At 27.7% G+C, this 18,873-nt stretch overlaps 1 protein-coding gene across 3 annotated transcripts in view; it reads left to right on the forward strand.

The window, feature by feature from the left end:
• Window positions 1–18,873, forward strand: part of LOC129960261 (fat-like cadherin-related tumor suppressor homolog) — a 595,142-nt gene that overhangs the window by 507,621 nt on the left and 68,648 nt on the right. For all 3 annotated transcript variants that reach the window (XM_056073541.1, XM_056073540.1, XM_056073542.1), the window contains 6 exons: window positions 759–820; window positions 7,760–7,915; window positions 8,773–8,925; window positions 14,405–14,621; window positions 15,058–15,197; window positions 15,912–16,075. In XM_056073541.1, the coding sequence (XP_055929516.1) occupies window positions 759–820; window positions 7,760–7,915; window positions 8,773–8,925; window positions 14,405–14,621; window positions 15,058–15,197; window positions 15,912–16,075 (892 nt within the window). The remainder of the gene's footprint in view (window positions 1–758; window positions 821–7,759; window positions 7,916–8,772; window positions 8,926–14,404; window positions 14,622–15,057; window positions 15,198–15,911; window positions 16,076–18,873) is intronic.

The following is an 18,873-nucleotide window of genomic DNA, read 5'->3' on the forward strand; positions in this document are numbered from 1 at the left end:
TATTATTATTTAACCTATCAACCCTTCTCTGGATGCTTAAAAATAATTTTTTTTAAATCTTACATTTTTCTTAAATCTGGATTTAAAAGTCTGAAAACCATTTGAACTTTTTTGTAAATTATTTTCATTTCGGTATAATTGTAAGATTCGTAATTGAGCATGATGGAAAAAAAAAATCTGACTTGAATAGAATGACAATAAAGAATAGCAATTCACCGAATAATTATATGCTTAAAAATAGCGTTTTATTCAAATTGCAATTTCAAATTTCTCGCTATTATCTACTATAGTATTTACTATCATTATTTGTTTGAGTGACCGTTTCAAATTCTTCAGCTATATAAAGCTGCGGAAATACATCGTGCTGCCCTCTATTATTAAAAATTAAAACTATTTTATATTACTCCGAAATAAGGATAATCACTTGAACCTCTCTTTTAATACAGCGCATTTGCTCTTCCACCTATTTACTTGAAAATTATTGTACAATTCAGTTCAATTTTTTTCAATGCGGATTTTCAGTATAACAGTCGATAAATTTCAAAATATAAAATGAAAACTGTTGAAGAAAAATTGCCTGGACAATATAAATTTAGAAATATTGATTCATGATTTAATTTTTTATTGCATATCTGTGATTGTAAAACATTGATATTGAAAACATTATTTAGTGATTTTCATGTCTTCTCTTATTTTGATAGAAGTTGTAATTTTATTAAAATTTGAGAAAATGAAATTCTTTATTTCTATTTCTTTAGGACTGATAACTACAACAGCTATCTTACTTGACAGAGAAGCCCAACCTGAACATGTTTTAGAGGTATGAATGTCATTTTACAGTATTTTATATATTAGTTGAATATCAACATTCCTGTAGGATGCCTTTACTGTAATTTCAATACTCAGTAGAATTTCACTTGTGTTCCACTTTCATGAGATTACTTTTAACATAAAAACAGAGAGTTTATGTTATTGAACTTTTGCAAAAAGTATCACATATTCTGCGTTCAGCATAATTACTTAAGCTACTTTTTTGTTGTTATTAAAATAAGTAAATTCTTAAAGTAGAGCATTTAGGGAAAGATTTTTGGCAGTTGATTGGCGAGTTGTATATTCTTCATTATTGGGTATTTTTCTATGCATTATGTTAAATGGTAATTGAAATATAGAATATATTCATTTCTCTGAATATATAATTCTAAACTAATTGCTTTTTTTTTTTGTATACTTGCCCATTAGTTTACAGTTCGTCGGTCGTTAAAAAAATAACTTATAATAAGCTTTAACGTATAATAAGCTAAAAATTTAACATATAATAAGCTTTATAAACTCTATAGAGCTATTTAATAAACTTTATGAATGTATAGTGATATTATTATATATGAATGTATAAAAAATATATAATATACTTTATATATTGTTACAAATGTGTCTATAAAATAGTTCGTCGAAAAATTGGCAATTCCGTCGGGAAAAAAGTCATTGGGTTCTTCGAAGTCATTACTTCCAATCCAGAAGACCCTGTACCCAATTTGAGATGGTGGAGAATATTTTGTAAAATCAACTGATTAATAAATTATAATTTCTAATGCATTTTTGTTTTCATGGTTTATGTTTAAGTTCAAAAGGAGGAATGTTTGTAATTTATTTATTTTATTCATGTTTCCCCATTGGCTTTAAGTAAAATAATTGCTAAGGTTGGACTTCCTCATCCAAGCACTCTTAACCCTGAGTTTGCATATAAACAAACAGAATAATGAATCGCCAATTTGAAAGTAAGTAACAAGAGAAAGCTCATTAAATGGATTTATTTTGAGTTTTAATGAATTTTTTTCTGAATTTTTGTTTCCTTGTTTACGCCTGCCACAATTTCGAATATTAACAGACTTTTTCAGTATTTTTTTAATCCTACTTCATATCAAAACACTTAGTTTAAAAAGGCCTGAACTTAAAGTACGTCATTTGCATTGTTTCAGAGAATTTATTACATTCTTGTATAAATAAAATGGATGATATAATGATAAGTAGAAATTGTTTTTTCTAAAATTTGAATTTTAAAAAAATGTAGAATAATTTCATTTCCTTCATTCCTTTGAATAAATTGATTGCCTATGGAAGAGATTTCAATGTGCTAATAAATAATTATAATAAATAAAAATGCGAATCGTTTACCTGCTTTAAACAGTTAGTTGCTTCTAGTTTTATGACTCAAACATCTCCACCGAATTCGTAAAATTGTCTTTTGTATTCTCCAAACATGACTTTTCCTCTCTCTTTTGACTGTATGGCTATTTGCCGGCCATATTTTTTAAATATAATACATGCCTTGTAACACAATACAATTTTTTGAGAGTCATTTTGTACAGAACCAATAAAAAAGAGTTGTTATTTGATATTAGAGAGAAAAGGTTTACATATCAAGGCCACGTCGTTGACAAAAAAAAAAAAAAAAAAAAAAAATACTGCTTGAAAATTTTAAATTTACATATAAATCGAAGTCACTTTACCTTTAAATTTTAAAAGATACTTTTTTTATAAATTAGGGCTTTGTAAATTGCTTGACGTCATTCTTTTTATTTAATGTACAGACGCAGAGAAACAAAAGTCAACAGCTTTATTCTAGCATTGTTCACCGTACATCATAAAAAAAGATATCATTCGAAAAGAATCGAAGTACTTTTTAAAGATTTTTGACTGAAAATTTCAAAAGGGGTCGCCAAATTACCAGTGGCAACACCCACTTTTTTAAATCAAATTTCAAAACTACTTTATATGTTCTTCCGGGAAACCTAATTCTAGTAGTCTAAATTTAAGATATTGCGCACATTTTGCATGCATATTCATTATTAAAAAGCAATTATTAATATACGAAAAAGATTCAGAATTGCCTTTAAAAAAATTTTAAAGGCAAACGTTTCAATTTGGACATAAATCGAAGCTATTTTAGGGGAGAAGAGCATACAAAATTTCAGCTCGTTCCTACAAGTATTTTTTCCGTTACATTAAGTTTTCTGTATTTCCTCTAAAACGATGTATTTAGGGGCTCTTTCACTCATTTAAAATATCAGCAGCATTTTATTCGACATTCAAATATCAATGATCATTATTTCTTGAATCAAATATTATTTGTAATATAAAAATGTGTATTAAAATGCTTTCCATTTTCATAATATTTTATTAGCATTAGCTACTATTGAATGTGGAAGATAGTCTTTGCCCTTGTGGCAAACTGGATTTTTTTTTAGTCTGCTTATATAATGTTATTTTTAAAATATAAGAAATGACTGAAAAATGAAAAATTTTCCCCCTAATAAATACTTCGTAGGATTGTAATTATTTAATTTTACAAGCATATTGACCAAATTATTTCTCGTTAGAATGAATGCATAACGAACTCCATAATTTGTAACAAGAAAAACGTCATATGGATTTGTTTAAATTTATTGATGTTCGTTCATGTGCTCGATATTTCATACGAAAATCTCATATTTCATAAAATTAATCTGCCGTTATTGTTATAATATTGTATATAATCATAACAAAATTAAACATTACATTTAATATGAATTTTTTTTGGATGCAGAATATTACTTTTATTCATTACACGAAACGAAAAATTTCAACAATTTCCGAAGTACTGTTTAATATTTTATTTTACTGCCATATTTTTCAATATAAAAGTGCGTATTATTTATTTAATATTTAAATGAAGAGCAGAAGCGGATCAAATAAAATTTTAAAACATTAAGTTTCAGTTTATTTGAATGTCTAAATGAGTAAGTGTAAACGTATTTTTGAAAGAATTTCTCTTGATAAGCAAAAATAATTTATAAAAAAATAATTTTACAAAATTTCGAATAAAATTCTTTTTTAAGCTAATATTTTTTTTTTTTTTTTGAAGATTTGGAACTTACAAAGAAAATAAGTAACTTTTAATGAAATATCTGCGGTCATTTCTTTTATTTGACCTCAATTACATGAAACATTGTGATTTGTCAAATAATTCTGTTTAAGTGTATTATTCTTTTGAAAAGAATTTTAAACTTTTAAGAACGAATGCAATAAATATACATACAAGTCAAAATTAAAACACCCCTACTCTGAGTTCTCTATACAGCGAACTACTCAGTGTAAAGCCTCCAAATTGTTGAACATAGTATTCAAGATATGGGGAAACAGATTACGCGGGAAAAAAGTTAGTCCCAGAAACACCGATAGATTGCGCTGTACAACAGAAAATGTGCTGAAAAGACACAAATAATCACACGGAAAAAAACATGCGTTATGGACTTTCTCCTTTCTAATTTCTGTTGCAGCTATGAAAAAAAAAAAAAAAGATAAAAAGTGAAGAAACTTAAACTGTCATTGTAACTGCAATTTCGCACTATAAGCTCAAAAATTTGCATAATTTTTTTTTTTTTTTTGCTGCTGCTGCTATTATTCTAAAACGGATTAAAGCTGGGAAAATATCATTCTTATCAGCGCTGGTTTCGCGCTTTGCTTGCGAAGTTGTTTTATGAAAACAAAGGAAATGCTGCAGCTGCACTTCGAGAGTTTCGTCAACTTCAGAATTTACGCAAAGGACCAGAAGGCACCAAAATGCCCGAAAAAAAAAATTTTTTTTGACCCCAAGTGCAATAGCACCAATGTCTTGGATTCAATTACTTTTATGCAAGATGTAGTACCTCCACACATTGGACTCTGTGTGCAGCAGTTTAAGTAAAACATCGGCACTATTTTACTAATGATAAATTTAACCATAGCGTTCTACACATCTTAATCCCTGTGATTTTTGGCTTTGGGGATACTTAAATAATCTTGTTTATCGAGGACGTCTGGTAACCTTGGTATATTTGAATGACAGTATCACTCTGCAAGTGAGAAGCGTCTCAGTCGACCCATTTACGATTCGCAGTAGAACAAGCTGTCTACAGAATGCAGATTTTACATATTGGAGAAAGGAACCATACAGAGCAGTTTCCCCTGCATCGATAAGGACCTTGTGATTGAATATTTGATACGTTCAAATAAAACGTGTTAAAAATGTATATTTTGTGTCTTTTCAACTTATTTTCTGTTGCACAGCGCCATCTGTCGGTGTATCTAGAACTATTTTTTTTTCTCGTAATCTTTTGCCCCATGTCTTGAATAGTATGTTCAACCATTTTGGAGCCTTTACACTGAGTAGTTCGCTGTATAGAGAACTCAGAGTAGGGGAGTTTTAATTTTGACCACCTTGTTATATCTATTATCAAACTCTTAATTATAATTATGTTGCTTTTGATAAATTACTTTTAAGTGCGTTATTACGATTTGCAACTCCTTTTTTTATTTTATTGATTTTAATATCTGGAAGAACAAACTTCGCTCGGCAGTTTCTTTCTTTCTTTTATTTATTTATTTGTAAAATCGTGTTTTTTCGGAGAAAATATTTAGATACGAATCACATACTGATTGCATATGAATATTTTTCAATCTTACCTATGTATAAAAAAAATCGTGAATGCATTTAGTTTAACAGGAATTAAAAGCATTCTACTATATCACATTTTACAATTTATTTATCATTACTTTTATTTTTGAACTGACACTCAGTTTTACCATGGTGAAATCGGGCTCGGGATGGCGCTATATGACATTGTCAGCATGAGAGCAAATAAAAAAAGGCTCTAATAGTAAAGTATAAAGAAGTTTCTTTGTATAAAATCGCGTTTTTCAGGAAAGGCACCTACATAGTTAAACTTAAAAATTAAAAATATTAAATATAAGTACATAATTAAAAAATAAAGCAAAAAGCGGGACTCGAACCTGGAACACACGCGTCATGGATGCTGTTCTGACCACTATATGACACTTCCCACCGTTGTAGGCGGAAGTTGAATATATTTATTCTAATAGTTAGTAATAAAAAATGTGTGTGTTTTTATGTGTGTAAAATCACGCTTTTTCAGGAAAGACAACTATATACATAAACTTAAAAAGCTCCACCTTACCTAAATATAAAATTTGATCCAAATCGTTAGAGCCGTTTCCGAGATATACGAAATAAATTTATATATATACAAAATTCGCTCGTTTAATATTATAAGATGACTCCATTTAATATATTTGGTCGATAAATGCCGATTTAATTGAAATCATTTCATTGTGGTGAGTAAAAAAATTCTAATATAAATAAGTGAGTATTTAATCCAGTTCAATATTTTCGATTATTAAACTGGATACTTTTCATAATTATTTATATAATTAAATATAATGATACCTCTAATTAGACTGGCTTTCAAATTTCTATTCCTATCAAAAGCAGCAAAATATGTGATGAATAATAGCTTAAAACAGTGAACAATGAAAGATATGTAGAATAAATGAATGAACTTTAGAATGATATGTGATTGGTGTTCCACGTCTATATCAATCATATACTTGTTGTCATATAATCAAGTCTTTCGCATTCATAAAGCATTTGTATAGAACACTTTGTCCATAAAGCATGGATAAAAATGAATTGATCAGTGAAGGAGGTCCACTACTTTTTTATATGCTTATAAAATAAAGTGCTGTGACATTTCATGTCTATTTATGAGTTGTAAGCAATTATGATAGGAATACTATATACTGATATATAATAAATGCAGGAATAAAGCGCAAAAATGATTAAAATCAATTATTTTTCTCTATGCAGGCAAGATATTAACTCTAAATTTCTTTTAAACAATAAAAAAAAAATTATTGAATTTTATTTCTTTTGGTCATACCACAAAACTTCCTGTTTTAATGCTTTACACTGTAATGAAGACTCGAGCTCGGATGCAATTTAAACAAAACCTGTTCTTGAATATTTCTTTTGAGGAAAAGAATCAAATTTCTCCCAAAAATGTTCAGTGCGAATATTTTGGCATGTTTTAAGTAGCAGTCGATTTTAATATGTATGTTGTAGCTTTAGATATGTTTTTCAAGTGTTGCAAAAGTATAATATTCTATTACCGGCGCCCAAAGAATATCTAAATCTTGCACATCTAAGTATAGTAACTACTCCTTAAAAGAAAATGCCGAATATATCCCGATATAATCATGATATATGAACCAAAATTTGTTCTCGGGTTAATTTTTCCATGGAAAAATCTATTCGGGGCACCAAGAGTGCTGTCATATGAAATTTCAAAGTTTATACAATTTTAAATATGTAGAAATACCCCTACGAATATTTTAAGCACAGCATCTTTCAGTATATGTTACTAGCTTTAAAATGGTGTTTTTAATTTTCATATATGATGATCTACAGAATAATAAAACTGGGTGGTTCCTTTTATTTCCCTTACTGTATTTTTTTCTAGTATTGCTAGTCTTATGAAGGAGCATTCAATCTAAATAGGTGAAATAAAAGTGAATGCGTTATGAATAAAATAGGATTTATTTCATTTATATATTTTTTACATAATGAAACTTTATTCAAGAATGAAAATTTTTAAAAGTACTTTAAAAGAGGTTTATCATGGATTTTCTGAAGCTCAGTTCTTGACAGGTTATCAAAATAGAATAAGAAGCATTTTCTAAGCGTTTGCATAAAAATACCTGTAAATATGTTTTTAAACTGTTGCAAATGGTTCGTTGATTTTTTTTTCGCTCGCGCAATCATTGCTTCCTATTATTTTTTTTTTCACTATGCCAGTGGCAATTTTTCTTTTATCCTAATTATATGGTTGCAATATTTGTTATAAATTTGTGTTTTTCTATTATGTAACATGAATGCATTTTTTAGGTTACTGTTAGCGATAATGGGGATCCTGCTCTGACATCTAGTACTCGAATCGTTGTGAAAGTTCTTGATGTAAATGATCATGCTCCATCATTTTTTCAGCGGTTGCAACGATGTTATATACCCCAAATGTCAAAACAGGGTCCAACGTTGTGTCAGGTATGAAATTCGTTTGCTTGCATAGAAACTTTTCACAGTACATTATCCTAAAAGTCAAATTTTATTATTATTATTGTTATTACTTTTCAGAATTATGTGTAAGAGATAAAAGTTTTGTTATTATTTAATTACATTTGTAAGAGTAGCTTTTCTTTTACAAAAATTCTAAAAAGCTCATTAACTTCTTGAAATTTAAAGAAAAATTAAAATAACAATCCTGTTAAAATGACAGGTTACCTTGTCTGTTTCTTGTTTAAAAAATTTAAATTAATGTGTTTCAGATTGACTTTGCGTTTGAAATCGTTAAATTCATCGAGAAGTAAATAAATAGGAATTGTATTTCTAATCTATATTGATTAAAGGTGACAAATTTCCTAATCACTAAAATTTGTCATAAAAATTTTCCCTTCTAGTTCACATTATTTACTTCTTGAATCCATAATAATTGTCAAATTCCATAAGCTGGTGTTTTTTTCTTTCTTTTAAGAAACAAAAAGAAAATATTTAATTTGCTTGTTGCAAACTTAAAATCAGTTATCTTGTCTTTTTTAAAAATTATTTTTCTTGTATTGTCACAACATTTTTTCATTATTTAGAATGAGGAATTGTATTAAACTGCTGGATAAATTAAAATAAAAATTTTAAAAAATATCAGATTTATATTTAAAATTTTATTTTTATTGTTCATAGGCATTTTTTCTTTAAAAAACATTTTTAATTAAATATTTTGTTGGGATGGCAATTAAATTTTGTAGTGAAGCTGGGTTTTCCTTTTATTCATGAACAGATTTCTTGTTCCAAATATTTCTTTAAGTGTAGAATATTATTTCATTTTAAAAATACCATTCTGTTTTCAGGTCCTTGCTTCAGATGAGGACTCAGGTCCAAATGGTGATATTTCTTATGTGCTTTCTGAAGGCTCAAGCGCTCATTTGTATCGTATTCATCCTAAAACTGGAGTGATATATAGCCAAGGACCTTTACGTGGAGGTCAACAGTATGAACTTCTGGTAAGTTTATAACAAAACTGGAATATAATTTATCGTAAATGCTGATTTCAGATATGCAAAAATATCTAGTAATAATAAAAATAGCGAAAACTTTTTATGTGAAACCTCCCTTTTTAAGAAATAAACGAACGTGCAAAACAATTCATAACATTTTAATTTTCAAGATAAAAACAGAAAATTAATAACCTTTAAGCTAATGATCTAAGACAAGAGGTCCCAATTTTTATTTTCTCTTGTAGCCCTTGATTAATACTTATTATACTTCTTCCCAACCATTCCTTCGTGCTGTTAAGATTTATTATTAAACATTAAATTTTATTACTAATATTAAAGACTTAGGCTAGCATGAGAATCAAATGATTCAAATTAACTTGATAACATTTTTAATATTACATTTTATTTCGTTTTTTATTATAATATTAATTCAACGCCAATGTAGATTAAACAGGTTTGAAATAATTTTGAAATGAAAGTTAGCAATTACCCATTATAATATTCAGCTATTCAACTCTTAAATAAGTTCATTTCATACTTTAACGTGTTTCATGGAACATAAAATTAAGATAAGTTGAAGAAAAATTAACTGCCATGTCTAAAACTCCGTAAACTGAGTGCAACATTTGTTAAAATATGCTTAAACGAGCATATTTTTTTCACAGGCTCTTTATTCATGAAAAGTATTAAATATTTAAGTGCTTTAATTCTGAGTTCTTGGCACTGTTCTTTAAATTCTACCAATTAGACTTTTCGATTTACATGGTTTTCACTTTTCGCACAATCTTGTCAAATCTGAAATTTTTTTATTATTATTATAATACCTTATTTTTCCGCTATTACCGAAATTCTTCCACATAACTTTGCGTATCACAGATTAGAAACCTCTGGAAAGCTAAAACAGCATTGAGACAATGTATAAAGGCATAACAATTTTTTTAAGGTTTTTGAAAGTAACTTTGCTTTTCTGCAGATCCATGATTACCAGCCGCTTTATCATGCCTACAAAAGTAAGTCATCTTATTGTTCAGTGTGTTTCAAGACTATCTCAGCTGTAATCAGTCCAAATTTTAGTACGGTATAATTAATAGTACTTTACACATTGACTGTTTTTCAGACTTGTTTTTGTCAATGTGCACCAGCCATTTCATTGGCCTTCACCTCACTGTGTTTGTCGGCATTCATTCATTCTTGTACAAAAATTAATGAACCAATGAGTTTAACTACATTTATAGCTACTCCACACAGCGGTCTATTTGACTTAGAATCGCCAATAACAATCACTGTATTTTGCCCCAAATACCTCACCTTGTCGCCTACAAATACTGAAATAAAAACCCTACTAACGATATTGAACTACTGAGTGCATTCAGGGTTGTGTGGTATTTGCGCTCAATAAATTTCCCCCTTTCCGCTCAAGTGTCAAGAAAGGCTACCACATTATAAACTTTATCTTTGCATGTAAGATTTGGCGATTTTACAATGTACGCCAAATGGTAATCAACTCACTATGAGTGAGAATGATACTCCTTGTCTCTGATAACGAAACGAAACTTCCTTGAGAAAAATGCTGATGATCCTTACCACCTTTCAGACGAGTGTTGAAAATAATAAATATTAAGTGTGAGAAATTTGCTTTAAAAATGTATTTATGAAAAGGAATACGTTTATAATTTTCCCACACGGAAGACATTTATAAAAATTATAATTCTGATGTGCATAATACAAATTTAATCTAATAAAATGAATTGTAATTTTTAGTTTCATGAGGATTTAATCTTTATATCTCTTACGGTTTAACTTTATTTAACAAAATGAAAAAAAAATACATAGAAAGGGCTTTAAATTCAAATTTACATGGATATCAATAATGTGTAGTTCTTTCTATATGTATGTATGCTTTTATGTATATATATTCCACAAGCTGATACTTGAAATGAGCTAATGTATTTTTTACGTTAAAGCTGTTCAAATAAGGTGTTTTTTTTTTTTTTTTTTTTTTTTTTTGCAAAATAATAATCTTTTTGGTTGGCTAAAATAAATGATAGGAATCTATTAATAATTTTAAAAACAGCTGCATAGAAATTTTTAAAAAAATGAATATAATTTCTAAATAATTCTTTTTCAATATCTCACAATATGCATTACATGGTCACTTACATTTAACAAAAAAAAAAAAAACTGCAAACATTTCTGTCTCTGACATTCAGCATAGTCAAAACTGTCCCGCATTTCTGAAAGCTTATCCGCAATTTTTGTTCATTTGTATGTAACTAAAAATGTTTTAAAAATTTGAGAGATTCAATTAAATAACTTGGTAGGAATGTTACTTTTTTCAAAATAGAAATTATCATTACTCCTATATAACCATGAATTGAAGAAAAATAGTTGTAAAATATATTGTTACACAAATGCTAATACACATTAAAAAGCATTTTTTAAAAGTTTTTATGAAAGTAGTAACCAACTTAATTTTATAATTCAGATTTATGGTTGCTAAATTTACTTATCTTGTTCTTGATCGCTTACTCACAAGAGCATATGTAACTTCAAATTCTATTAGACATGTAACATTTACTACTGTTCTAAAAACCTTATACTATTCCGCTTTTTATGCAATGCATCTCTTTTAATTTCCAGTAATCTCAACAAAAATGGGAACTTGAAAAACTAAAGTGTTTAAATTTCAACTAATACAAAAACTTTCTCATTCAGCATTGTTTATGCACATTACAGATAACATTCTTATCTAATATTAATTTATTTCACTAACATTGATCCTTATACATACAATAATTTATTACATTAAAGAGTAACAGGATTTAAAAATGGATACACTTTCTAAAAATTACAACGCTATAACTTCCGAAAAAATACAGCACAAAATTGATTTTTGCATTAAGATAAAACTCAAAAAATTTTCTTTTTAATGATATCAATGCTTTAATCTACAAATTAAGTTTCGATGTTTAACAAGCTTTTAAAGAAATATTTTAACTATATTTTTCAACAAGGTATTTCGCACAAAATAAAAATAATCAACTATTATTGTAAATTAAATCTCTAAAAGTGTAAATTTCAGCAAGTGTCTGTGTGAAGCGAAAAAATTTGAAATATATTTTTTAAAAAGTAAATGTTGGAAAAGATTTCTATGTACCTTTTACAATAGCTATAGTATTAATTAAATCAAGCAATTAAATTTAAGACAAACATGGTTTAATATATCTATTGGATAATCACTGTAATCAGCAGCCATCAATTAATTTTAATAAGGGACACGCATCTACTAACAAAATGGTCTAAATGAACTAAACAATTACATTTTATGTTACTTGAGTCAATACATGCTCCGATGAATTAAGAATTTTAAATTTTTATATAGGTCCTTTGTAATCCTTTTACATGTTTACCCTTTTACATTAACCTTTGAATCTTATTTAACAAATTTTTTTTGAGACAGCAATATTTTAACACTTAGCACTTCGATCTCTCCTCTCAGGAACCATTCAAGGCAGTGCATCATTTTGGCGTTTTATTTAATTATTTTATGAAATTTTGACTGGTAAAAATACTTAAGAGTGGTAAAAATATGTAGATTAATTTTCTGGGAAAATTCATATATATTAATTTTTCGGAGCAATGAACAAGTTCTCTTATTCGGCAAATATTTATGCATCTAATTACTTTTCGGAGCGCTAAGGGTTAAATAAAAATCTTTGAACTTCAATGAACTAAATCATTCATTAAAATTAAATAATTTATGAAATTTGAATATCACTCTTCTATAAAAATTGGCGATTTTAGAACACTTCATAGTCCGTTTCAAAGAAGATACGCCAATCTTTTACCAGGATTTCTCAACAGTGATTAGCTTATGATTATGAAAATATTGATTGTTCTAATATTGATATGTAAAAACTGACAGATTTGCTCGCAGAAGATAGAAAGTTTATTTATTGAACTTGAGTTAAGAGTTGAAGTGTCAAGAGTATTTCGCAAAATATGACTCCTTAGAACAAAAGGACTGTGTAAAATTTAAACTTCATAATTTTTTCATAAGAACATTTATTGACTGAAGTCAAATAAAATATTTTCATTTGCATCATTTAAATGTTTTGAAAGTAAAAATAAAAACTGAATTTTACGATGAATTAGAGAAATTTTTGTTGAGTAATTCTTTAAGATATTGTATAAATTACAAAAATTATTCTGCATTGCATATACAACTTCAATGCTGAGCGAATCTACATTCAATTTTCATATTCAAAAAAAGATGTGCTTGGTTTCAGTAAAAAATGTTTTTATATTAATTGCAGTTTAACATGTCCACTCTAATTTAATGTGCAAATTTTATGAACTCTGACAGAAATTAGTAAGTAATACAATGAACAGAACTGTTTAAGGCCTACATAATAGTATGAGTGAATTATATAACTATCAAAATCTGAAACTTTGATAGCTAAATATTTTGCAGAAAAATCTATTAAGTTACATAAAATAAATTTGAAAATTTTAGAGATCTTTTATACTGGCGAACTGCTGGTCACCAAAGGCGGCTAGTTTCTTAATAAAGATATTGCTAAGTGAACTATTGTAATATATATATACATAAACATACATTTTTTTCCCTTTTATGAGTATAGATAATAGCGATTTTCAAGAAAATTCATTCAGAAATATGAGATTGTTTAAATATTAGTAAATAAAACAGCTATAAATTCTCTTATATCTTACTTCTTTTTAAATGCATTGCATGCTATTTATTTTTCTGATAAAAACACTCTTACTTTTCTATTAATAATAGAATTAATTATCATTTATTGCAAGATATATGAATAAGATAAATGTATGTACATAAATTCACGATCAAATAAAATTTTTACAAAAATTATCACCATTCCATTATCACCAATTAGCCCGACCGGAAATGCAGCTATGCAAAACTAAACGTCACCCCTCTAGATACGCGCCAAGTTATCTTGCCAAATGTCCGAATCCCAGTAAACCTACAATGCAACAGGGGTAGGGAATTATTTATTGAGCGCAAATGCCCCATTCCCGCATTCAGAACCAATGCCGGTTAAAATGGAATTTCTGATAACTAAGACTCTTCTGTATTTAAAATAATTGCATAGTTAGATTATTATTATATTTAAATATGTACTCGGGAAGAAATAGAAATAACTTAACGAACTTAGAATAACTTAATAACTTAGAAGAACTTAATAACGTAGAAGAACTTAAGAGTTTTTGAAGTTAACATTTTAATCACTAATTTATAATATTATATATTGTATTAATTTCAAACGCACTATAATTCATTATTATTAATAGATATTTCATAGGATATAAAAGATTTTTTTTTAGTTCTGTGTGTCTATGTCATGAATAACTATTTTAAAAGAGCTGCTAGATGTTATAAAATGCTGTAAATTTCCTTTTTTTTTATTAAATTTGATATTTAAAGTATTACCTTTCTTTGTAGGTTACGGCTTCAGATGGAGGTAAACCATCTCTCAGTTCAAATTCAAGAGTTATCTTGGAAGTTGTATCAGTACCAGAAATTAGCAAACATCCACCAGTTATACAGCCAATAGAAACTCAAACTATTGTGGTATCAGAAAGTGAGCATGTTGGAAATTTGGTAGCAATGATGCAGGCTGAAGATCCTGATGGTGATAGCATATGGTTTTTTATATCTGGTAATTCACGCCTTTTTTATATATTTGAAAGTACTTCTTAAAATTTTGAATACCTTCTAAGATGCCTATTTTCTTTAATGTTGTTATTAAACTTCTCTTTAAAAATATATGGTTCCTTATATAATTATGTTTTTCTCTTTAACTACACTTGGGAACTTTGTACATTTGGTCTATTTTTTAAAAGACAAAAATTTGTTTTTGTATCTAAGTATAACATTTTATTTTCTCTATGTAATATTTTGAGGATAAACCAAAATAGCGGTCATGTAGCTTCAAAAAAAAAAAGGTATTAATCTAACAAATCAGTCAAGGAGTATTTATATGCTATCTGTATTGCGAATTATAATTTATTTATTGCATCTGAACACGATTTTTTTATTTTTATTTATTCGTAAATGTCTTTTTTTTTAAAAAAAATTTGCTGCTTTTATTACAGGTGGAAATGTGGGTGATATGTTTATGATTCAGTCTAAAGGTGGTGCTGTTTTACTTGCTAGAAAATTAAAATGGGAAGTTTATCCATTTTATAATCTTACTATCAGTGTTACTGACGGCGTTTACACAGTTTCCACTTATGTAAGTTATTTCTTCATTATTTATACTTTGAGTTTCATATTTAAAATGTATGCTTTTAAGATGAAAATGAAAAAATCATTATATATAATTATTTGTTTCGTGAAAGAAAAATGTTACTCATTAAACAAATGTTGTACGTTGGAATCATCTCCTTTTAACATTTGTGTAGATTATTTCAATCATTTTATCACTGCCTTTAATAAATATGCATGTAAGTACGAATTATGAATAAGACCAAAATAGTAAAGATGCGTGTGGAAAAATTTATTCATATTGGAGAAAAGGAAATATTTTCTATCCTTTCTTTTGTCAATTTAATGGAAATTTAAAACGGTTATATATGTTAATCCCTTTTCTAATTGCTTTTAATCATACAATTGTATTTAAAAAAATCCCTTTTTATCCTTAATTATTTAAAAATCCCTCCTCCGAAGCACTTTTGTAACACAAGTTTCTTTTAATCTATATATTGAAATTTCATGGGGTTATAAACCAATTTTCAAAACATATTCTTTTCTTCACAATTCTAAAAGCTTTATTAAAGTGTGTAATACCGTAACTGACTTTCTGTTTATTTTTCAAGAAGATTTCGTGCTATTTCTGAATGTAATGAATTTTTAGTCTTAATATATTTCTGATTTTTATCTGTAATGCTAAAGTTGAAACCAAACACATATGTTCTTGTATAATCGATTTTTAATTTCTTTCTTCCAGCTTTGTATAAAGGTTATGAGTATCAATAATTATATGCCAGAATTTTTGGAGCATACATATAAGGTAGAAATAGCAGAAAACAGCCCAGTGGACACAGAAATTTTGAAACTGGAAGCTTTTGATAGAGATCAAGATAAACGTTTGCTATACACTATTCACAACAGGTAAATATTTACTTTTTTAATGTATGACGTTGCACAATGATCTCTTTGCATTCATTTAAAAACAATTGTCGAATTGTAACCTGTTTGTAATAGACTTTATTATTAGATGCAAATTTAATTATTCTTTCAACTGTTAGTTTAGTAGTAGTAGTAGTACCAGTAGAAATTGTGAAACCATTCGAATGTAAGAAAAATGTTATGTGTCTTTAACAAATCATAAAAAAATGCTGAATGTATGGAAAATTTATATTTTAAAACTTTTAAGAATATGTCATTGATGATCTGAAGAATAAAACCGAATTGGATAGCTCAAATTCTCTGGAAATCCAACTATATAAATAGGCATTCGAGGTAAATCTAACCTTAGCTATATAGCTCATTGGAGTGCAGTTTGCTTTAAAAGATATGTATTTCTTTAATTTTTTTAAATCATATCTTATTATATATATATACTAGCCGCCTTTGGCAACCAGCCGGCTCGCCAATCTTAATGTTCGTTTAAATTTTAATAATTAAATAGGTTGAACCGGAGTTTAACCCCCTTCTTCGCCAAGTTGCGATAACGCGCCAAAGCTGGCAATCTTTATTATGCACTATTATTGAACATCTGCTCCTTTGCTTTTGAACATTTCGCAAGGCCGTTGTTGGCGATTTTTAAAAATTGCGCAAGCAGGGGGTTAAACTCCGGTCGTACCATTAAATATTTTACGCAATTCCAACTTTAATAGATTCTTCAGCAAAATATTTTAAAACTTCAAATTTTGATAGTCATATAATTCACTCATAATATTATAAAGGCCTTCAGTCATAGCGTGATATGTATCTCTCTAATTTTCTGTTACCCCTCGTAGAAATTATGCTTTAAATTAAAGTGTAAATGATTAATCTGCAATTAATATAATAATATTTTTTACTGAAACAAAGCATTTTTTTTAATAATATGATTACTGATAATAAAGTCACTGAGCGTTTAAACTTTATGGGCACTAAAGAATATCTTTCTTAATTTATGTAATATCTCAAAAATTTGTCAACAAAATTTTCTCAGATTCTTCATGAACAGATCGATTCATTAACAATGTTTAATTTTAAATGCATCAAACACTAAGAAAATAAAATGAATCGTTTAAAATAATCGGTCGAAAACAGGTTTAAAAAAACTACTTAAAAAACGATGTACTTAAAACTATAAGCATATACAAAAAATATGTAACTAACATAAATACAATTTACTTACAAAAGCATGCAACTAACCTAAAAATAATTTAAATCATCCGTTGATAATGGTTGTCATGGCAACAATGAGAACATAATGCGCATGCGTGAATTTTCTTCGCCAGTTAAGGTAACGCAAATGCGTGAATTTTTCTACGCCAGTTGGGGTAACGCTATGCAGATTATACATTTTTAATTTCCTTTATTCTGTTTTATTTTAATTCAAAAGTACTTCAGAATGAATCTGAAAGATCGATTAATTAACAATGTTTAATTTTAAATGCACCAAACATTAAGAAAATAAACAGAATCGTTTGAAATAATCCGCCGAAAAATCTTAACCCTAGCCTCATTACTGTTGGGAGAAAAAAAAAATGAAGCCTTACTCATTTAGAGGTGGGAAAAATGGAAGATTTTTTTGGCGGAAAAGTTGGCGGTGGGGAAAATAGAAGATTGTTTTGGCGGGAAAGTTAGTTTTTAATTAATAATTAAAATTCTAATTAAAATTTCAAAAAAAGGGACCCCAGGTGCACATTCCCGACCTCTAAGGTATATATGTACCAAATTTGGTAGCTGTATGTCAAATGACCTGGTCTGTAGAGCGCCAACACACACACACACACACACACACACACACACACATTGAGCTTTATTATATACTAGCCGCCTTTGGCGACCAGCCGGTTCGCCAATCTTAATGTTCGTTAAAATTTTAATAATTAAATATTTTATGCAATTTATACTTTAATAGCTTCTTCATCAATATATTTTAAAACTTCAAATTTTGATTATCATATAATTCATTCATAATATTATAAAGGCCTTCAGTCATAACGTAATATGTATCTCTCTCATTTTCTGTTAGCACCCGTAGAATTTATGCTTTAAATTAAAGAGGAAAGAATTTATCTTCAATTAATATAATAATATTTTTTACTGAAACAAAGCATTTTTTTATAATCTGATTACTGAAAATTGAGTCACTCAGCGTTTAAACTTTATGGGCACTAAAGAATATCTTTTTTAATTTATGTAATATCTCAAGAGTTGGTCAACAAAATTTTCTTAGATTCATTATGAGCAGATCGATTAATTAACAATGTTTAAATTTAAATGCATCAAACACTAAGAAAATAAAACGAATCGTTTAAAATAAACGGTTGAAAACGGTAGAATTTATGCTTTAAATTAAAGTGGAAAGAATTTATCTCCAATTAATATAATAATATGTTTTACTGAAACAAAGCATTTTTTTATAATCTGATTACTGAAAATAGAGTCACTCAGCGTTTAAACTTTATGGGCACTAAAGAATATATTTTTTAATTTATGTAATATCTCAAGAGTTGGTCAACAAAATTTTCTTAGATTCATTATGAGCAGATCGATTCATTAACAATGTTTAAATTTAAATGCATCAAACACTAAGAAAATAAAACGAATCGTTTAAAATAAACGGTTGAAAACAGGTTTTAAAAAAAACTACTTAAAAAACGATGTGCTTAAAACTATAAGCATATACAAAAAATATATAACTAACATAAATACAATTTACTTACAAAAGCATGCAACTAACCCAAAAA

This window comes from Argiope bruennichi, chromosome X2 (assembly GCF_947563725.1).
Source record: "Argiope bruennichi chromosome X2, qqArgBrue1.1, whole genome shotgun sequence".
Lineage (NCBI taxonomy): Eukaryota > Metazoa > Arthropoda > Arachnida > Araneae > Araneidae > Argiope > Argiope bruennichi.